The sequence below is a fragment of the Lepidochelys olivacea genome (genome assembly GCF_965140295.1).
Source record: "Lepidochelys olivacea isolate rLepOli2 genome assembly, chromosome: 24".
Lineage (NCBI taxonomy): Eukaryota > Metazoa > Chordata > Testudines > Cheloniidae > Lepidochelys > Lepidochelys olivacea.
Genome location: NC_140434.1, coordinates 4,071,218 through 4,093,048, shown reverse-complemented (window position 1 = coordinate 4,093,048; position 21,831 = coordinate 4,071,218). Strand labels below are relative to the sequence as shown.

The 21,831-nt window shown below is 57.2% G+C and overlaps 1 protein-coding gene across 14 annotated transcripts in view; it reads left to right on the top strand.

Annotated features, from left to right (window-relative positions):
* LOC311512058 (death-associated protein kinase 2-like) overlaps window positions 1-19,889 on the top strand; it is a 29,550-nt gene extending 9,661 nt beyond the window's left edge. For 6 of the 14 annotated variants that reach the window (XM_084613078.1, XM_084613080.1, XM_084613082.1 and 3 more), the window contains exons 2-12: window positions 7,419-7,540; window positions 9,447-9,668; window positions 11,150-11,288; window positions 12,472-12,601; window positions 14,012-14,060; window positions 14,721-14,747; window positions 15,747-15,899; window positions 16,610-16,655; window positions 17,324-17,413; window positions 18,003-18,086; window positions 18,744-19,889. In XM_084613078.1, the coding sequence (XP_084469204.1) occupies window positions 7,479-7,540; window positions 9,447-9,668; window positions 11,150-11,288; window positions 12,472-12,601; window positions 14,012-14,060; window positions 14,721-14,747; window positions 15,747-15,899; window positions 16,610-16,655; window positions 17,324-17,413; window positions 18,003-18,086; window positions 18,744-18,824 (1,083 nt within the window). In that variant the 5' untranslated portion in view covers window positions 7,419-7,478 and the 3' untranslated portion in view covers window positions 18,825-19,889. Of the gene's footprint in view, window positions 1-5,196; window positions 5,385-7,418; window positions 7,541-9,446; window positions 9,669-11,149; window positions 11,289-12,471; window positions 12,602-14,011; window positions 14,061-14,720; window positions 14,748-15,746; window positions 15,900-16,609; window positions 16,656-17,323; window positions 17,414-18,002; window positions 18,087-18,743 lie in introns of all 14 variants that reach the window. The other 8 variants (XM_084613085.1, XM_084613088.1, XM_084613086.1 and 5 more) reach the window with 3 other exon arrangements.
* Window positions 19,890-21,831: the final 1,942 nt, after the last annotated feature.

The window sequence follows — 21,831 nt, the reverse complement described above, 5'->3', positions numbered from 1 at the left end:
GTCAATTTCCACCTCTGCCACAGACTCTGTGTGCGACCTGGGACATGTCACTTAGCTTCTCAGTGCCTTGGTTTCCCTGTCTGTGACATGGCCCTGCCTTGCAGCAGTGCTGGGGGGATAGATATGCTAACGATTGTTTTTTGTTTTTGTCAAAAAACTGAGCAAATGTTTGTTTTTTCAACAATTGTAAAATTTCCGCCCATAATCCACCATTTTTGTGGGTTTGGCTGGAAATTATATTGGTTTTTCAACTAACCTGTGCACTCGGGATGCTCGGATGTGCTGCCTAGCCTTGTGTCTCCTCTCCAGAAGTGAGTGGGTGCCCCAGGGGCAGGTGTAACTCTCTGCAGATGGTGCGAGATTGTGCAGTGCTGTGTTGTAAAAATAGAGATTTCTTCCTGACCTCACCTGGTGGCTCATGCCCCGAAGCATCTGTATTGTTGAGATCTGGTGGTTCTTTTTAATATGAAACAAAACTCTGCTGGGTTGTCCCTTTATAATGCTGCTAGCAGTGATCCGGAGTGCTGGCCTCTTGGCTTTTGTCACTTTTCACCATGACCTCAGAGAGGGTCCATCTATACCCTAGGTGCAACAGTGCCAGGAGAACTAATTTTGTTTTGCAGTGTAGATTGGCTCTTGCCGTGTCATATAAATTGCATTAAGACCTTGGACTCCTCCCCTCCCGTGCCAGGTGGAGACCTCTGTTTTATGCTGCAAGGTCAGTCTTTGTTCCAAGTCCTCTGGGTTTGTAATGTACACAGGGCAGCAGTGAGATGTTGGCATAGTTACCCAGCCACTCGCTGCCTGGAGCCATCCATAACTGCGTGGTCACCCCGTCCCACTGGTGATTATAGAACTTTTCTGCAGCCCCTAGAGCAATTGCCAGCCTAAGTATTGAACATAAAATAACTTGGGCACTTTTGAATGTTGCTTAGAAGGTGGAGACAAGGACAAAGAACTGAAACTGGCTTCCCCTGGGTCACACACTGGCCTGGACTCGGGAGGCTTGAGCTTTATCCCAGCTCTGCCACTGGTCTGCTGGATGACCAGTCGCTTGCCTGCTCTGTGCCTCAGTTTCCCCATCTATAAACTGGGGATAGTTGATGCTGCCGTCCTTTGTAAAGCGCTGTGAGATCTGCTGATGAGGAATGCTGGCGTAAGAGCTGGATATTATGATGATTGTTCTTTGACTAGGCTCCTAGAAAGCATTTGGGCAATCCTCCGTAGGAAAAACCTGACACCGCCTGTCCCCAGAGAGGAAGCAGGCAGATGCCAATTAAGCAGAGGCTGCAGAACAGACAAATGTGTCACCCTCTCAGAGCATTTGCGCAACGTGCAGCTGTGTGTGAGAGCCAAGGGGACTGGCACTACACAATGGAGATGCTGATCTGCCAGCACAGGGTAGCACCTTTTGTTCTTGCATCTGTCCTGTCTCTGGATGTGGTCATCTCAGGACTATCAAGCTAAGCAGGTGCTGGCTGGCGAGGTCTTGGATGGAGACTGCTGTGAATATCACCACGTGGTATATGTGCATTCTCCCCTCTGAATCAGTGCTAGAGGGTGCCATGGAGTGGGGTGGGTGACCCCCTCTGAGCTACTATTGAGCTTTCTGCCCTCTACTGGATGGCATCTGAACTGCTCAGCGGCGTGTCATAAGCACTATACAGCTAGCAGGGATCCTCCTTTAATGCTGTGTCCCATGCTTTTGGATCAGGAGGATCCAAGTTCTGTCCGCAGCATTACCAGGAAGCTCTGGTGGACAACAGTGGATGGAATCACATATATGACAGATGCAGGGATTATTTTCTCCATAAATCATTGGGGTCTTTTGTCCATTATTCTTTCCATGATGTCATAGGTGCCTATCCATCTGCTGAAGTAGATTTAGGAGGCAGATGCTGCTGTTGGTGATGCCGATAAGGCCTGAACTTATCAGACCCAGGAGAACAATGAGAATCTAACCTTTTCATTTCACTCTGCCTGGCCAGCACCGGTCAGTTTCACTTCCTCTGTAGTCATTTTCACTTTCTGGATTGGCCAATGCTAGCCACAAAGCACTTGTGTTCCAGGGTTATGAGAATTATAACCTTTTGATATCACATGCTTTTTTTGGTGGTGCGGGGGTGGGCTCTCTGTCGGGGAACCCCCTTGCTCAAACGACACCACGTTTGGGCCACTGATCCTTCCCCAGACCCCTATGAGGTACAGTGATGTTGAAGACCATTCAAGTCAGTATGTGAATTTAAGAGCACTTAGAAAAACCGACCGTCGACTGGTAACTGATTCTCAGCCTTACCTACAGCAGAGCTGCTCCTCCGCTATTGTCAGGAAGGTTCTCGCTGCTTGGGTCCGAACACTTTTGAGTAACTGGGCCCAGGTTTGGATAGGAGACCCGGTGGACGATCGGCGTCTGGTGCCAAAAAGCTTTTGCAGCTAGGCTGAGGCTTGGCTAGAACCTGCCCTTCCTCACGCTGTCTTAACCCCAGTTAATTTCAGGGGAACTAATCCTGGTTTACCCCCGTATAAGAAAAGGGATGCTCCAATCCAAGTGCCTGGGGTTGCTGAACAAGCAGCTGAACTGCTGCAGTGGGTAGAGAACATTTGGCTCTGTATAGCAGCTTTGTTTGCATAGATCTCCAAAGCACCAAGCTGGTCTCGTCACCCTGTTCTCCAGATCGGGGGGAACAAGGCACAGAGATGGCAAGTGACTTGCCTGAGGTCACCCAGGAGGTCAGTGTCAGAGATGAGTCCCAGCCTATTGTCCACTCCACTGGATGAAGGGGAGGGCACCCTTGGGTTTGCTCAGCGGTATTTCATTGTTCCCGTCCTCCAGGGGTGGTGGGAGGGGGTGTTGGAAAGAGTCCATAGCTGCCAGACTTGGCTGTGAGGCTGTCTGTTGTCTGGTTCCTGATTGGGGCCTGGGAAACACAGACACTGGTGAGGTGTTTGGAGAAGCAGAAGTAAATGAAACCTTCGGGCGGTTTGACGGGTCACTGGGAGGGTTGTGTCACCAGTGTCAATGGAGTGAGGGCTGGGTGTGCGGCCGCAGGGCTCAGCTGACTGACGGTGTTGTTGACACACCAGATTTATGGGCCTGTCACCAGAGCGCCCAAGCCCTGTTAACATCAGTGAGCTTAGCTTCACAACCCCTTATAGAGATGGGGAAACTGAGCAAGGAGGGAAAGGGACTCCCCCCAAATTGTCACCAGTAGAGTTGGGAATAAAACCTAGGAGTCCTGACTCCCAGCCCCCGCCCATCTCTAACTGCTAGACCTCACTCCCCTTCCAGAGCTGGGAATGGAATCCAGGAGTCCTATCTGTTGCCTTAGGCACTTTGCCATTCCCGAGAGAAAGGTTGGCCATCAGCTGGTTAGAGGTCCCAATACCAGGCGGTAGCAGGTCACGTGGGAAAGGTGCCTGAGTGGCCTGGATGTGGGGGCTGTAATTAGCATGAGGGGCATGTGGGGGGGTGGCAGGACATTGTAGCATTGTGATCTCTGGGGCATGGGCAAGCAGGCCGTTGTCTGTTTCCTCCCAAACATCCCTGGTTCCCTGTGTCTCTGTCCTATCTCCCTGGTTCTGGGATTCAGGATGCATTAGGGATGGGATCCTCTGGCAGGCCCCGCTGAGGAGTGGAGCTTGGATACTTGGCAGGCTGTGGTCTCTGGTGTTTGGTTCGAGTTTATTGTCCAGCTGATCTGGAAGATCTTTGAAGCCTGCTGGCTTGTAATTTCAGGGGAAGAAATCTATTTAAAAATCAATCCAGAGCCAATGGCTCGTCCCATTTCCAAACCTTTCCCCCCAGGCCCTCCCCCAGCAGGAGCCGTGATTCACCTCACATGGGGCCCTTCGCCAGAGGGATTCAAAACAAGAGGGTAATTGCTGTCGCAAAAACTGCACAGGGGGTGACTTCTCTGGGGTCGGTGCTGCAGGTACCCTGGGCAGGGGGTGAGCAGGGGGTGGGGATTAAGGACTTAGTGCTCTCTGTAGTCTCAGACTATGTGGGCCCTTCCCAGTTCCTGGGGCCATTTAGCGCAGCCTCAGGGCTGCTCTAGCTTATGCCCTGTTCTGTATGGGTCCTGGGAAGCATAGGATACCCATAGTGCAGTGCAGTGGGGCTGGGAGCAGCATCCTTCAGCCAGCTCCCTGCTGCCTGGGGAGCCCCTGCACAGGAGGATTCTCAGTCCCCCTTCTGCTGCCTGGGGGGAGCCTTGGTGAAACTGAGGCTCAGGCCCTAGGGGTGTAGCGATGAAGGCCGATCCTGCAAGCTGATCCGCAAAGCCCCACTGATGTCGTTTGGGCCTTTGTCCAGGCTGCATGGACCAGCTAAGGGCCAAAAAGTGGCTGTGTGCTACCCCCTTCTCCCCCTGCCCCCTCCCCGCCCTGCCCGATGAACCTTAGCAGCTCCAACACACCTTGGGTTGATTCCTTCCCCTACGTCAGCGCCCCCATTCAGTCAGGCCCCTCCAGCAGCTTCACTGGGCCTTAAAGCTGGTGACTTCACCTCCGGGAAGTTGTAAAAGGGGTTTTAATGCAACTGAGACTCCGGCCCCACTGAGCTCAGAGCAGCGATCAGTCAGAGGAGAAGTGGTCCCATTGGAAGATCCGAGGGTGGACAAATGGAGCTGCCCCCCCTGCCCCCCAGGGATTTTAATTCCTTCTCCCCCACTGACTAAATTCCTCAGCAGCTCAGCTGTGACCCGACAGAGTAATCTCCCTTGTAATCGCTCTCCAGAGTCTCCCGGGCTTTGCTTTCCGGCCGTCTTGTTGCGCATCGAGTCTCTGTCTCATCTCCACTTCTGATTTCGTTTCACGCGGGCCCCCTCCATAGCCTGGGGGGCTGGAGAGGAGCAGGGGGAGCGAAGGGTTAAAGGGCACCCGGCCCTCTGGAGTGGGAGTGAAGGTCACCGGCGAAATGAGTTTCCGTGGCCTCGGCTGGAGATGTGGATGCAGGCGGCAGGTTATTTGGTGGTGTGTGTTCAGGGCTGGGATCGCAGGGTTGGGATTGAGGGGCATCAGCAGAGGGGTGTGTGTGTGTGTGTGTGTTCAGAGTTTGGATAGAAGAGGGGGCTGCAGGTTGGGATTAAGGGGCATTAGAAAAGCTGGGGGGACCTCAGGGCTGAATGGGCGGGGGGGGGTGCTGTGAGTCAGGCTTGAGGGGTATTCGCATCCCCACGTTCTGCTTTTCTCTGGCAGGTGACCCTAAGCGCCACTGCTCACAGCCAGGCTCAGTCCATGCCGGCAGGGCTGGGCCCCGCCCTCAGCACCACGTCTCTTCCCAGCTAAGCCGTGCCCTTCGTTTGTCTTTGCAGCTGATGGCTGAGGATGGCGGGGTCGTGGGCCTTGCCAATGGGGGGGCCGGGAGCCCCTTTGACACCATCAAGGTGAGAGTTGACCCTGGTGATTGGTGGCTGGGATCTGCTCTCTCCTTGGGTTATTGAGGGGCCGGGGGTCCTTGCTTGGGTGCATGATGCTCCGCAAACCTGTTCTGGCTGTTCCAGCTGAGCTTTCTCCCCCTCTGTTTTCGCATCTGGGGATGGCAGGGTAGTGGTGGGGTCTCTTTTGTTCTCACCTCCTGAAACAGCCCCCTTCCAGAAACCATTCAGTCCTGCAGAGCTCTGGGACCCAGTAATCTCCTGTGGCAGCAAGTTCCACCAGTTAATTTTGCATTTTTTAAAAAGTTTACTTTTAAATGTATCTGACGTGCTTATCTGGGCCCTATTACTGCAGCATCTGAGCAGCTCCCAATCATTAATGTATATAGTCTTGAGGCAGAGCAACTATACCCAGTGTATAGGTGGGGAAACTGAGGCCCAGCAGCTAAGTGACTCAGCCAAGGTCACACACAGAGTCTGTGGCAGAGTAAGGAGTTGAACCCAGGTCTCCCAAGCCCCTGCTTAGTTGCCTAGCCACTGGACTAACCTCTTGGCTGCCTTTCGCCTCTATCAACTTTTCTTCAGTCCCTGCAGCCCAGCTCCCGGCTCACCCCTCTGTGGACCAGCTCGTTGGCTCTAATGAGGCTCACCAGGGAGGCTGCTAAGGGGCAGGGTCTGGTGAATAGTGCTGCGCTGTTCTATAAACAGGGATTAACGGTGCATGGCTTTGTATCCAGGTGAGAGCTGGGTGGTCCAGAGCCTTGAACCCAGGCAGGGGAGAAGGCAGCTGGTAGCAGAAGGTTCTCTTATCTGCCAGGTGGTGGCAGAACAAGTGGCTGGAAATTGACCCAAAGTGGAAGTAAGGGGCAAGTTTCTAATGCTGGTTCAGGCTCCTCCCGGACGTGGCGGGTTCTCCGTCATGAGGAGTCGGTGGCTTCCAAGCCTTGCCCATCTGAGGGCAGCAGGGTGGCCTGGGCTGCTCTTCTCTGCGCGGTGGCGCCCCATGCAATGGGCAGGAGCTCACTGGCTCCTGGCTGGCAGCCTCGACAGAAGTACCCCAGAAGTAGCTGCACTGCAAACATCCCATATACTGGTTACCGCTGAAGAGCTGATATTTGCCAGTAGAGACCACAGTGCTGCCCTATCCTAAGTCCTGGGGGGAGCGTAGCATGGAGGTACCCGTGTGGGCTAACTGTCAGCGCTCTCCAACGTCAGTCACTGTCTGAGGAATTCTTCCAGCTCCTCAGAGCTCTCCGTCTTTGAGGCCCCGTTTGGATGGAAGACGCTGCATAGCGGCAGCCTGCTAGAGTGGACAGAGGCCTGCCGGCTGAGGATGGCGTGTGGGAATGCGGGCCTGCCAGAGGAGTCTCCCCTCGGGGATCCCAGCTGGGTCCCTCTCCCCAGCTCTGTTAGTCCCCAGGCGTGACCCGTGTGATGAAGTGACCCCTCCTGTGAACCTGTTGTGTTACTGTAGCAATGCAGGGCGGGAAACCCCTGCTGTTCCTCAGTGTACCTTAAAGGTGCGGCACCCCCAGGGTGACTGTGGCAGGGCTGATGTTAATCTCGGTAATGGAGGCTTTGCCCCCTCTCATCCAAGGGTCCCAAAGAGCTCTACAAACGTTCACTCGGTTTCAGCCAGGAGACCACCCCCCCCCCCCGCTGCCAGTATCCCCCTCCCCATGGGGAAGTGGGGTAGGGAAGTGATTTGCCCAGTGGCATGCAGGGAGTCAGTAGCAGAGCCAGGAAAGAACCCAGGAGTCCTGGCTCCTGGTTCTGAGCCTGTTCAGCCTTAAACACACAGCCAGGGTAAGAGAGCTGCCCCTGGGGTCTCCTGCTGAATTTCTGTACCCACTTGTGGCTGGCTCAGCGTGGATTGAACCGGTGACCTTCTGCAGCAAGGACAGGGCTCTCTGAGCTAAAGGAAGGGCTCCTCCTGCAGTGAGCAGCTGCCTCAGCCACCCCCAGGGGAGCCATGGTCCTGCTGGCTAAGCCGGGGTGCTGGGGGGGGGTTGCATTCAGCCTCTTCTCTGCTGCCTTCTGCAGGAGACCAGCTGGCCAGAGGACGATGAGGTCTTTGTGCCGGAGCTGCTGAGCCCCACCGTCATGGCCACGTTCAGGCCTGGCAGCGTGGAGGAGCTGTACGAGCTGCTGGAGAAGCTGGGCAGGTGAGGCTCCGCAGGCCAGGCCGTCCCGGGGGAGGGCGTCACCAGGGTGGCTGCGTTGCATCCATGCCGGTTCCTGGTCCGGCACCCTTTGCACACGCGCCCTGTTGCGGGGTGGTGGGAGGTGCCGCCGGAAACCTGGACGGGGCTCTGCGGGTGAGGGGGGAGAGCTCGGGTCGCTCCGGCTTCCTTCCTGCGGACGTGTCTCTCGCGTGCACGCAGACTGAGGGTGCTAAGGACGGGGTCTCTCCCCCCAGCTTGGAGCGGAACCACCACAGCAGGAAACTCCCCTCCCGCCCTTGTCAGATCCGCCCCCACAGGAAAGCCGCCCCCCCCTCCCCCCCAGCCCCCCCCTCCCCCCCAGCTCAGGGCCTGTTGGCTCCCAGGCTCAGACTTTCCCTTCGGACCTTCTCCAGACAGGTTCCTCTGTGACCCGAGCAGCTAAAAGGGTCAAATGGCCTCACAAGGGTTTGCTCGAGTTGAGCCAGCATCAGCGATTGCCTAAAGCACCTTCTCTAGCCACTAGGCTCTCCTTCCGTCCCACGGCTGCAAGTAGAACCCAGGAGTCCTGGCCCCTTCCCTTCCCTCACTGGGGATAGATCCCAGGAGTCTCATAGACTTTAAGGTCAGAAGGGACCATTATGATCATCTAGTCTGACCTCCTGCACAACGCAGGCCACAGAATCTCACCCACCCACTCCTGTAACAAACTCCTGACCTATGTCTGATCAATTGAAGTCCTCAAATCGTGGTTTAAAGACTTCGAGGTGCAGAGAATCCTCCAGCAAGTGACCCGTGCCCCATGCTACAGAGGAAGGCGAAAACCCCCCAGGGCCTCTTCCAATCTGCCCTGGAGGAAAATTCCTTCCCGACCCCAAATATGGCGATCAGCTAAACCCTGAGCATGTGGGCAAGAGTCCTGGCTCCTCCCCTTCCCTCCCCTCCCTGGGAATAGAACCCAGGAGTCCTGGCTCCCACTTCTCTGTGCTAGACCCACTGCACTCCCGCCTAAAGCTGCGGGGGAGGGGAAAAAATCCCAGGAGGTCTGCCTTCCCCGCACCACTCCTTTCCCTAACTGGGACTAGAACCCAGGAGTTCTGCCACCCGTTCCTGGGTGTGGGTCACGCTACCTCCGATAGACCATGTCAGAGCTTGCATGTGGCTCCCCCCGACACCTGGATGGCATTAGCGTGCGGCAGGGAGCGCGTGTCGTTGGCCAAGCCCCGGAGGAATTGTTAGCATGGCTGGTGCAGCGAAGGGAAATGTAGCGATGTGATACACCAGGACGGCCGGGGGTTTATGGAGCTGTATGTTTCCCAGTTTGCTGTGTGCGCGGCCATGCTCGGGGCAGGCCAGTGCTCTCCGGACGCTGAACGTACATTCCACTCGGGAGGGAGTTTTATGGCTCACGCCTTGCAGAGGTCCCATGCCACGGAGCCGGAGCCAGATCTCGCCCCCGGCATGGCTGTGCAGGGCGTCAGCCGGTGTCCGGACTGGCCCCTGCTCTGTCAGGCCAGGCTGTTCCCATCACACACTCTGATTTGGCTTCTTCCCCCTTGCGATGTTTTTCCATCACTAAGGACACTTTCGTGAAAACACGATCGCTGACATCTCAATAGTTCATTGGCTGCTGCTTCTGAGAGAGTGGGGTCTAGGAGTTAGAACAAGGGACTGGGGATCAGGACTCCTGGGTTCTGCTCCCAGCTCTGAGGGGAGTGGGGTCTGGTGGCTGCGGGGAGGGGGCTAGGAGTCAGGACTCTTGGGTTCTGTTCCCAGCTCTGGGAAGGGAGTGGGGGGAGGGGGCACTGCTTACCCATTCTGATGTCCACTGCCCAACTCCTGCCCCCCACACCCCACTCTGACTGCTCCAGCCCCCCCACCAGGGTGTCTCTTCACCTTGTCCCTGCAGCGGGCACTTCGGGGTGGTGAAGCGCTGCCGGAAGCGGAGCTCGGGGACTTTATACGCCGCCAAGTTCGTGAAGATGCGCAAGTGCAAGGGCAGCCGGCTGGGGCTGGACCGCGAGTGGGTGGAGCGGGAGGTCAGCATCCTGCAGCAGCTGGAGCACCCCAACATCCTGCGTTTGTACGACCTCTTCGCCAGCAAGGCCGAGATGGTGCTGATCCTGGAGCTGTGAGTGGGTGGGGTGGGGGACAGGGCACGGGGGCTCCCTCTCACCCTACTGTAATAACGCTCCGTGTTTATAGCGTGCCTCGCCCGCTCCCTGCTGGGGGATCGTCCCCATTGCACCCATGGGGAAACTGAGGCACAGAGACACTGACAAGACTTTCACCGAGGTCATTCAGTGACACAACTGGGAAAGAACCCAGGAGTCCTGGCTGCCAGTCCCCACTGCTCTAACCACCAGCTCTCACTCTTTGCCTGCCTGGAAACAGCTGCTTCAGGCTTCAGGCTTGACAAAGCCCTGGCTGGGATGATTTAACTGGGAATTGGTCCTGCTTTGAGCAGGGGGTTGGACTAGATGACCTTCTGGGGTCCCTTCCAACCCTGATATTCTATGATTCTATGCTCCAGTCCCCAAGCGTGTCGTACCTGGGCTCTGAGCTCTGTGCCAGCTCCCCGTGGGTGAGTCAAGGTGTCTGTGATGAGTTTCGAAGCCACAGATGGCACGAGATTGCCTTGATCCGCCCTGCACGCAGCAGCTACAGTCCCCTGGCACGGTGGAGCCATGGGTTCCTGGCCGTGAGTGCTCTGGGATGGGCAGCTGAGGGTTTGAAATCCTGAGCTCTCCCCTGTGGATGGCACCTCTCTGGTGTGAGGACCATGGATTTGGCTTCGGGTCTGCTTAGCGCTTTGAGCTTGGGTGGATGAAATATATATTTTTTTCATCCAGGCAAATCTCGTTTAGATCCTGCAGTTAATGGGCCTGATTCTCCACTGGCCTGCACCTTGTGCTGGCAAAGTGGGTGCCATGGTAACCTTTCACCATCCTCCTCCCCCCGTAACTGCACAAGGCAACCAGTACCCTACGTGATCTATGCTTGTATATGTGTCTGTACGCCCACCTCTGTCTGCCTCGTGCGTATGAGATGATGATCTGTCTGGATAGTGCCTCCTGTCTATAGGCTTCTACACGATGGCTGTACAGGGGGTCGCTTTCCTGCCCTCACTGAAATGCAGCCACTTCTTAGGTGGAACACTGCAGCTGATTAACAGCAGCATTGAGCAGGGAGCACACGTCCCGCTCTGAAACTCAGCCACCTCTGAGGAGGAATGTGGTGGCTGTAATGGACAGGAACTGCAGAATGGAATTGGGGCAGAGTGGTCAAGTGGGTCGCGCACAGGTCTGTAAGTCAGAACTCCTGGGTTCTAGTCCCCACACTGCCCTATCCTGCTCTGTGACTCCAGGACAAATCACTCCCCCCTTTGTGCCTCAGTTTCCCGAGGGGGGATGTGGTACTGACCCCACCGATGCCAGGGTCCAATGGAGTGCCAGGTATTTACACCACACCTGTTCTAGCATGAGCTTGCTGCTGTCCCTGCCCCTCAGTACAGCGTGGCTCCGGCCACTCCCCAGGCCCTGCCAAAAATGGGAGCAGGATTGGGCTCTCTGATGTCTCTCTGCCTCACCCGCTCTCCCTCTCTGCTCTCAGGATCCGCGGTGGGGAGCTCTTTGACTTCATTGCCGAGAAGGAGATGCTGATGGAGGCGGAGGCCATCGAGTTCCTGCAGCAGATCCTGCAGGCTGTTGCCTACATGCATGGGCGGCACATTGCCCACTTCGACCTCAAGGTGCCCAGCCCCCTCCCTTCCCAGCACAGGAACTGCCTTTGGCCCCTTAGCTGTTGATTCTCAGTCCCTCCTGGCTCTTGCCCTGCATGTGGGAGCGGGTTGGAGACGGGCAGGAGGGGGCTAAATGCCCTTTGTAGCTTTGCAAGGCCTTGCCTGGTTCTCAATGTAAATCAGAGCAGCCTCAAGGCTGCTCTAACTCACACTCTCCTCCCTACGGAGCAGCGAATTCCCATAATGCAGCTTGCTCCAGCCATGCCTCCAATCCAACCCCATTCTGGGGACTGGGCCAGTGCAGGGCCCGTTACACCAGCTCCACCCCAGCCAGGGAAGCCCCGTTCATGGGGGCGGGGAGGGGTTGTCAGGGGGCTACTTCCACCCACTTCAAGGCCTCAGAGCAGCCTCAGAGACCCAGGCCCATGGTGCACAGCCTGTGGCTTTTCCCATCTCCAAGGGGGTCCGGGATGGAGCCACGCATGTGGGTTGGACCCATTGCAGAGCCCGCTCTCCTCTCAGGCTGCCTCCTGCCCGTCCCATCTCCTCTCCCCTCTCTCCGCTCTCTTCTCACCGAACTCCTAGCACGGCCACTGAGGTTACACTGACACCTGCTGGCCAGCAGTAACTCTGCAGGCTCAGCACAGTTTCTTACACCTGCCGTCCCGTTCCCCCCCCAGCTGGAAAGCAGCTGTAGAAATTAGATAACCCCTATGCTCCGGGGCAGGGAGATGGGGCCAGGGCTGTGGGCTAAAATGCAGCCCAGACAGTGGGGCTGTTCTCCCTGGCTGCATGGATCTCCCACTTCCATGCTCGGATCTCAGCCTCGCCTGGCGGGAGTCTCGGAAAGAACTCACCTAGGAAACCCTGCGGCCTTCTGCGTTCCCATCTTGATCCCTGCTGGCTCCCCTCCAGTCACAAGCCTCCAATCACCACACAACTATTCCAACCTCCCCTACCGCCGCAACCCAGCAGTGGGCAAGGGGGAGGCCGTGGGGCATGAGGCCTGCTGTGCAAGTCGACCCTGTAAGCCCCGATGCCCCTTATGTCTGTCTGCACCAGTGCAAAGTGGGTGTGAGATGCTGCCCATCCCGATCTGATCGTGTTCCCGCGCTTGTTTTGCACTGGTGTCAGTGACCACGTGGGGTGAGGGAGAACTGGGCTCATGGTGTCTCCCACCCCTCCCCCACAGCCGGAGAATATCATGCTGCTGGAGAAAGATGTCCCCAACCCGAAAATCAAGATAATCGATTTTGGTCTGGCCCAAAAGCTGGAAGACGGAGTAACCTTCAAAAGCCTTTGTGGGACTCCGCAGTACGTAGGTAAACAGCTGAACATGAATGGTCTGCTGGGACAGTTGCCAGGAGCCTGTGGGACTCCTTGGCATAGTAGTCTATTGGGGTTAACCTGTGGAACTCTCTGCCACAGGATATTGTTGAGTCTCATGGTGAGGGCCCTACCAAATTCACAGTTCATTATGGTCAATTTCATGGTTATAGGATTTTTAAAAAATCCGAAATTTCATGATTTCAGCTATTTAAATCTGAAATTTCATGGTGTTGTAATTGTAGGGGTCCTGACCCAAAAAGGAGTTGTGGGGGGGGTCACAAGCTTATTGTAGGTGGGGGGGGGAGGTTGTGTTACTGCTACCCTTACTTCTGCGTGGCATCTGTCTTCGGAGCGGGGCAGCTGAAGAGTGGCGGCTGCAGGCCGGGAGCCCAGCTCTGAAGGCAGCCCCATCGCCAGCCGCAGCGCAGAAGTAAGATGGCTTGGTAGGGCATTGCCCCCCTTCCTTCAGTGCTGCTGCTGGCGGGGTACTGCCTTCAGAGCTGGGTGTCCAGGCAACGGTCGCTGCTCTTCGGCTACCCAGCTCTGAAGGCAGAGCAGAAGTAAACCTGGCAATACCACGACCCCCTCCCCCGGAAATAGCCTTGCGACCCTCTTGCAACTCCCTTTTGGGTCAGGACCCCCAGTTTGAGAAACGCTGGTCTCCCCCCGTGAAATCTGTATAGTCTAGGGTAAAAGCACACAAAAGACCAGATTTCATGGGGGGGGGGGGGAACCAGATTTCACGGTGCGTGACGCATTTTTCATGGCTGTGAATTTGGTAGGGCCCTACGCATTCTGTAGCAAGATTCCTGAAAGCCTGAGGTGGGGACCTGAAGAATAATCTCGTGTGTTTCTGCAGCGCCTTTCATCCCCAAGCGCTTGGGAATACTCGATAGCAAGGAATTGCCCCCGCATCTAAAATGGAGCCACCTCTGGGGCAGAACACAGTAGCTACTTCGAGGAACGTACAGACACTTTAGGACGGGAAGTGAAGGAGACTGTTGTTTCCTGCCAACCTGCGGGGGGGGGGGGTGGACTGTAAGGAGGCAGAAGGCAGTAACCAGAGTTTTGGGGGCAGGGGAGATGTGGCTCTGAATGGCCCTTCCCTCCCCAAAGAACCAGGGGATCTTAATGACCGCCCATGGCTTGGACTCTGGGTTCCTGGCCTGTCTGAAAGAGCAGCCCAGTACCCCTAGCACCACTCAGAAGCAGTGGGAATGGCTGGATTTTAGAGATGGAAACTCAGCGGGGTGAGGGTCGTCCAGGCTGACCCTGCGGTTGTATATAGAGAGGTCATTTCTGCTTTGACTTGCTGTACATCTCGTGTCCCATGGGGGCGAAAGGAGTCGAGCAGTGGACACAAAGTGACTATTCTGTATTTCTATTTTTTTTTCTCCTCCAAGCTCCCGAAGTGATTAACTATGAGCCCCTGAGCTCGGCGACAGACATGTGGTAAGGACGGGGAGCCTGCGTGGTGCCCCTCATTAAAGTCGTGGCTCGGGCTCCGGGTATAACGTGAGCTGTGGTCAGCTCGGCCAAGTTCTCAGCCTCACCCAGGCAGTATTCCAGGGTCCGTTGGCTTTGTTTTGAACACGCCGCGTGCCGCTGGGGGACGATTCCCCGGCCTCTTGCATCCGACTGAAGAGCCACAAAAATGATCTGACCGTGAGCGTCTTAAGGAGCTCAGTCCGCTCAGCTCTTCAGAGCGATGATTGCGAGGTGACTGGTGTTTGAAGTACCGTCGGGGGGAGAAAACACCAGCACCTCTTTGCTTTCTGACTTTCCTCCCATTTGTCGTCCTGCTTAAGAAAGAGTTTCTGTTGTCCTGTCCAGGAGCACGTGGGCCATGCAATCCGGGGTGCCAGGAATAGTGGAAGCGAGCAATGGGCTAACACGTCATAGAGTGGAAAACTGCTCAGTGAAAGGGAGGGAGTGACGCTGGATCAGCAGGATTTGGGATAAGGGTCGAGAGCAGAAAAAGGGTGAAATTTACCCCGCTCTGCTATTTATTACCAGGATCCCCTCCTTGATTTCTACAAATGTAACCTGTGCGTACTGATTGTCCGCAGGCCTCGGGCCAGCTAACCTAGAACGTGTCTTTGTTTATTTCAGGAGCATCGGCGTTATTACCTATATCTTGTAAGTACCCGATGTCTTGGGTGTCTCTTCTTGTCCGACCCTCCTGTCTTTAGCCCTTGCTTTGGGTTTTTAATCCAGAGACCACCCCCAAGTGCATCACTGGAGGTCAATATCATTGTACAGAATGGGGAAACTGAGGCACAGAGCAGGGTCACAGCTTCCCCAGGGGCTCTGCAGCAGGGCCAGGAAGAGAACCCAGGTTTCCGAAGAGCCAGGCCTGCACCCTAACCACTGGACCCTACTACCTGCCCCACAATTGCTCACAACACAGCAAGCTGAGCTCCAATCGTGGGAGCACGCCCCTTCTCTGAGTGATGGGATTGGGATGCTCAGCTGCTCAGCACTTGGATACCTCTGCCTGGGACGTGTACTTAGGTTAATTGGGCTTGACTCTTGTTGACATTACGGCCCCTTTACACCGCGCTGGCCTGGAAGTGACAGTAACTACCTCCCCCCCGCTTTCAAAGTACTTCACCTGCTGCCATGGTGCAAAGGAAAATCAGGCCCTTGGATTACAAACACCTTTGGGACATGGAGCATGTCTGCCTCTGTTTGTGCAGCACCTTGCACGCAGGGGCCCTGATCCTGGCCAGGGCTGGCTCCGGTCCTTGGCTGGTATCAGTCTGGGTCAGAGGACAGGTAGAAGGGGCCCTAAGCCAACCATTTGGGCAAGAACTCAGCAGTGAGGAGTGGACTGTAGGGGTGGGGAGGGTTTCATACCAGCTGAGGAGCGGGCTGGCTGTATGGTCCCTGTTGCCTGGCTCTCAATGTCCTCTGGCTGCAGTAGTCCATGCTCTCTGGACAAAGAGGCCGGGCTCCCGGCAGATGGGTGGACGTCACGGCCTTTGTAGGATGGGTGGGTCTCTCACCCTTCTCTGGCATGCCTCCGTGCATCAGAAAGGTCACATTGGGAGCCTGGAGCTGTCCCTGGTGGCTCCCCGTGGGGGTCAGGGGCCCATTGGACTCAGCGAGCTCTCAACGGATCCTTGTCTTCTGCAGGCTGAGCGGGATGTCCCCGTTCCAGGGCGAGACGGATGCCGAGACCCTCTCCAACGTCGTTGCTGGCAACTACGAGTTTGAGGAAAAATACTTCAGCGAGACCACCGATATGGCTAAGGACTTTATCCAGCAGCTGCTGGTGAAGGAGCCCGGGTAATGCCTGGCACCCGTCGCAGCCCGCTGGGCAGCAAGACCCTGAGGCTGGCACCTGCCAACCGTGGGCAGGGGGTTACCCTGGCAGAGTAGCTCAGAAAGCAGGAGCCCCTTAATCCCTCTGCTGGAGCAGGCCATGCAGGGGTGACATTAACCTCTGGGTACAGCCAGCATAAAGCACCTGGCAGAGGGCTCAGGTGGGGGCCTCGTTCTGTCACATGGCACAGGGTGATTTCCACCCCTAAGGATCTAGGCAAGGTGTGATCCCAGCTGCGGGGGGAGGTTTGTTCAAGCCAATGTACCCCCATAACTCCAGCTGGAAAGGCTGGCACAGAGGGTGCAGGCTGGCCTGTGATTGGGTCCGTCCTGCATGGCACAGGCCAGCCGGACCGCGGCAGGACCACAACCTGTTAGCCACTGGGGGCCGGTCTGATAATCTGGGTGCCCTGGTGGCCCCAGAGAGGGGCTGGCATGCAAAGAGGGGACGATTGAATCCTTTGCACTGCATGGGACATGGGTGGGCTGGGGAGATGGCTCTGGGGGGCGGGGAGCAGATTCCTGACATAGGAGGTTCTCGGCAGGGCAGGGAGCACTTAGCGGGTAAGCACCAGGAGGGGAAAGGGCCCGGGTTTCCCGGAGAGAAGGAGTGGGGAAAGGTTTTTCTTTTCTGGTGGGAAAGCAGCAAACGGGTCCCGTTCTCCCCGCTGCAGGAGTCGCATGAGCGCGGCCGAGAGCCTCGTCCACCCATGGATCAAGGTGAGGGGGCTGCTTGCGTTTCCAGATGGACCCAGGGGTGCGTGGGGAGGCGGGGACCGCCAGGCTAGCAAGCAGGGGGATGCCCACGGCGGCGTCCGGTGGGTCCTGCTGCAGCCTTGGGGGTCAGGGCAGCCACTCCTGGTAGCTTCGTTCTTCCCTGAGGGCCCAGGCTGGGGGGACGGCATGGAGCCTGGTGCAAAGCCAAAGACCGAGGGCAGGCTGCAGAGGCAACAGGCAGGTGCCTGGCAGGTGGAGAATTGCCCCTGGGCCATCGAATACGGGATGAGCCCTTAGTGGCAGGGAAGCCTTTGGACAGGGCTGTTTTCTGCACCATCAGGAGTCAGATCCCTGCGGGAAACGGGCTCCTATAGACGAATAATGACCTTCCAGGGCAGCTGGTGAAGAGAGAAGCTCCCTCTTTCCTCCCAGGCCCCTGCAGCTGCCAGGAGACCCCAGGGGTATGGGGAACCCTGGGCTCAGTTCCCTAGAGGAGCAGGAGGTGGCGACTGAGCTGAGCAGTGGAGCCCAGGGCCGGTTCTCAACTCCGCTGGGTGTTTGTGGGTGCAGGGGATTCTCCCTCTAAGGGTACCGTGGTCTGCCTGTGGGCACGAGCTGGGGCTTGGGGTGGCATGCTGGGGGTGACGGCTCACGTTTTTGCCCCCTGGCAGCCCCTGAGCCGGAAGCAGGCCACCAACCGCAGCCGCTCCTCCATCAACATAAAGAACTTCCGCAAGTTCAACGCCCGCAGGAAATGGAAGGTAAATTTGCCACGGCTCCTCTGGGGCACATCCACGGGGGCAGCAGGGGGTGCTCTCCCTTCCCAGGCAGGGCTAGCCCCAGTGCGGCTCTAGGGGGCGCTGTGCTGCAGGGAGCGGGGCGGGTGCCTCATGGGGGGTGCTCTCCCCTTGCAGTCAGTGCTGACCCCAATACCCCAGGGAGCCCTTGGGGGCACTTGCCCCTTGCAGGTGCGACACTGGGGGAAGACCATTTGTTGTTCCATGGCCCTCTTTGAAACAACAGAGGCATCAAGCCCCAGGCTCTGGCTACATCTCCCCGACCTAAAATCCCCTGGTTCATTTCAGCTGCGTGCAGGATCCCTCTTTGCTTCCTATCCTAAACTTTTGAACGGCTGCCCCATTCCACCCCAGAGGTGGCTGCATTTTAGTGGCCGGGAAGAAATCCTTCAATGTGAAAGAGGCTGCATAACAGCAGGCTCGTTAATAGGGACCATCGCTCCTGTATATGTGTGTGTGTGTGTGTGAGACCCCCCCCTAATATGTGGGTGTGGGGGCTCAAAAGGTCCTTAGCCTTAAGCTGCCCCATTGCATGTGTTTTTCCCTCCCGCAGCTCTCCTACAACATGGTGTCTGCCTGCAACCGGCTTGGCCACCTGAAGCTCTTGTGTGGCCAGAGGAAGGAGGATGAGACTCTGGTGAGGCCTTGTTGATTAGCTTGAGCACTCGCTCCCTGGGCAGGCAGCTCTTGGGGGAGAGTGCTGGGGACCTTTTGCTCCGGACTCGCTGCTTAGGGGTTGGGGGAGTGATGGATGAATGGGCAGGGATGGGCTCTGGGCTGGGATTGGTGGGATGGGTTACAAGTTGGGGTTAGCATCAGGGGTCACATGTTGAAGGGTTTGGGGTGGGGTTAGATGCTGGGGTGAGTGTTGGGGTGGGGTGAGGGGCCTGGGTAGCATTAATCATCTGGGTACCGAACCGCCAACCCCACCTTCCTGGAGCTCTGGACACCCCTGGGGGTTTAGAGTCAGGGCTGATGCTGGCCGGCCAGCTGGCTAGTTAATGAAACACTTCGTGCCAGCCTTTCTGCTGCTTCTGGGTGCCCAGGGCTGGCATAGACCTTGCCTGCCGTGCGCAGGATCTGCCTGGGGGCAGGCAGGGCAGGGCCGGGGTGTGTGTGTGAGAGCACACCAGGGGGCCCGTGTGTGTGCGTGGGGGACCTGGGTGTGCATGGGGGGGGGTCTGTGTGCATGGGAGCCTGGGTGTGCACCTGTATGCAGGTGTGTACACTTATATCACGTGCCCTCCATCCTATCCACCTCCCTGACCCTCTCTGGTGCTCCCCCCTTTTCCAGCGCGGCTGCGAGAGCGACCAGGAGGATGAGATCACCTGCCCGGTGACACTGTTGCGCCGGCAGAGAAGCAGCTGCTCTTGAGACCTGGCCCCGCAACCACAGACTCCAGCATGCTCCCACCGCCCCCTCCCCACCCTCTGCATCAGCTGGGGAGGGGCAGCTGCAGCCCCCAGAGGTGGGGAAGGGGGGATCTGTGCTCACGGCCCTGTGAGATCAGACCCCCCGGCAGCTGGGCTCCATCCGCCGAGACCCGAACAGCAGGAAGGGGCATTGACTTTGGTTGGAGGGGAGTGGGAGGGGGCTGGAAATGGGATCCTGCCTCTTCACCCCCCCCACCCCCGCCCCATGTCCCTCTCTAGCCGGACACCCGAGGACGGGGAGTGGGCTGCAGACAGAGCTGGTGAAAGGGGAGCACGTGACAGTGGGTGAAGCTCGGGCGATGCCCGCAGCATCTTGGCACCCGGTCACCGTGCCTGTGGGGTGAGGTATTGGGGGGTGGGAGAAGAGAGCCCTGCTATTAACCCTTTCATTACCCCATCCTTATTCAAACAGAGCCCCCCCCACCCCCAGCATTAGGGCCTTTCAGGGTGCATTTTCTGCACCCCTCTTATGCTTTCCAATAGGACGCCCCCTGGTGTGGCTGTTCTATCTGGCACTCGTGGGGTTAATTGGAATCTTCCCCCCCCCCCCATCCCACTCACTTTCAGACGGTGTGTTCCGGAACTCATGGGGTTAATCCAAGTGTACCCCCCCCCACCCCACACTTGCCCCCAAAGCACTAGGGCCTCTGTTTATTCCAGCCCTCGTGGGGTTAATATGAGTCTCTTTCCATCCCCTGCACCTCGTTTTCTCCTCCCCACTCCGCTCCGCCTACTGACCCCCAGCAGTACTCTGGGTGGGGATGGACGGCGGCTCCGCATGCGAACGGCTGCCACGCGGTGCCAGGTGCCTTTACCCAGCTGTTGAGGGGCACCAGGGAGCCAGCTGGATGCCCCTTCCCCAGCACCCCACAAACACTTGCATGCTGGCCTAAGGCGCATGGCGGGCCAGACCCCCTCCCTCCCTGCCGGCTGTCCGGGGAAGAACTGCCTAGGTCATTCTCCCTCTGCCTGGTTTATTTTTAAAGAAATAAATGTGCCAAGCGTCTCCCCCTGGCTCCTGCCTGCTCCGGGCGCCTTTGCAATGCGGGTCTGACCCCCAAGGGGAAGCCGGCTCAGGAACCAGCCTGGCCTACCCACGCTCCACAGCCGTGGCTCGAATCATCCAAGCAGAGCCAGCTCCAGCCCCTGGGTGGCACTAAAGCTCAGCTCATGGCGCTGAGCATCTCCGCAGCTGGATCTCTCGGGCAGGTCGGTAACTGGGCCCTCTGGGGTGCTGGCCCTGTGCTTGGTGCTGTTGAGGACCGAGCCCCACGGCTCTCCCTGCCCTAGGGCGCTGGCAGGCTAATGGCCTGCCAGGGTAGGAAGGAGTAGCGGTCAGACAACACCTGGCCAGGGCGTGTCCCTTAAAGGGACGTAACAGGTGCTGACTAAGCACCCTGAAGGCAGGGGCAGTCAATGCTTTTTGGTCAAGGTCCAGACTCCCGAGACCGCGGGAACAATAGGGAGGATAAGAGGCACCTATGGCCTCCCCGTGCCTATGGCCTCCCCGTGCCTTACAGGGACAGTTGGGGGATGAAACCGAACCGTTGGCTGGGGAGCAGCGAACTGGTGTGGGTGAGCGCTCCGCCCTCTGTGGCTGCCCACACGGGAACGGGTGCAGAACTAGAAGGGGGACGGGGATGCAGCTGCTGGCGAAGGTAGCGGCCACCGTTGCCAAGCCGGCCGCTCAGGTTTCTGATTGACTGCGCAGCGCCCAGCGCAATGGGCACTGGTCCTATACTGCACAATAATCTCAGGGGGGCCTTGGGAATTTAGAGCATGTCAGTGCAGCACTTCGCTCATGCAGGGAGGTTTTAACCCCCCCCCCTTCTTCATCACCTGCGGCAAATCCGCAGCCTGCAGGACCGGAGCGCACAGGGGTGTGGATCTGCCTGCTCTCGCCTGGGAGAAAGGTGACCGGTGGAAAAGCCCATTCCGTGAAACCACTGGCTCAGAAAAGCAGTTGAGTTTGCCAAAAACCCTAGGTTGCTATGCTCCAGGAGAAAGGCAGGCCTGGGAGCTGGGGCTCTTTCTCCTTGCAAAGCAGCTGATCGGAGCAGCGGGGGTTTGTTTCGTTAAGCTGAAAGCCAGAGTCCCTATTTGTGCAGATCAAATGTGCCCAAAATTTGCGGCCAGGTATTTACTGCCCGTGCCATTAAAAGTGCCTTTAACAAAAGAGAGGTCGAAGCTGGGTCTATGGTAGACAGTTCCCCTGCTTGATCCATGCTGGAGGGATTCTCCACCCCCGCCCTGATCCACGGTGAGGCTGCAGGAATATGTTACTCCACTGTGGCTAAATCCCACAGCGTGGGGTGACTGACCGGGTGCAAAGAGATCACCCCAAATTACAGCAGCCACCCACCAGGCCAGCTTTTCTACCACTCCACTGCCCTTCCAGAACCCCTGCCCCAGCCTGAGAGCTCACTGTACCCCCACCCTGCATCCCAGAAAGAAGAGGACGGGGATAAGTGCTGCATTGCAAAGGGCCTGTCACCTCCGCTGCTTAGGAAGGGGACAAGGAGGCAGGAAGGAGCCATTGCTCCTGATCAGGCGGCTGCTCTTCACAGAGGTGAGGGGAGAGGAGCCAGTCTAGCTGGCTGGGGCAGGAGAAGATCTGGCCATTGCAGGCCCTGCTAGGGTCCAATACAACAGGAGTGGTTCAAAGGACCCCTGGTCCAGTTGTACCAAGCTGTTTGCTGGTTGTGTGGGCTATTTGGCTAAGACTCTCTGCAGGTACTTTCACCCAGGAGAGGGGGATTCTCTGCAAGAAGTTTGAAATGAGAGGCAGAAAAAAAAATCCCATTTGGCTTGAAATTTTCCCCCGAAATTTTGTGATTTTTGAAAAAATGTCCAGTGGCCTCTCTGCAATTGTGCCCACCCTGTGGCATTTGGGCGCTGATCCATAATGAAAGGTCACACCACGTTCCCCCCAGCAACAGCACCCCAAT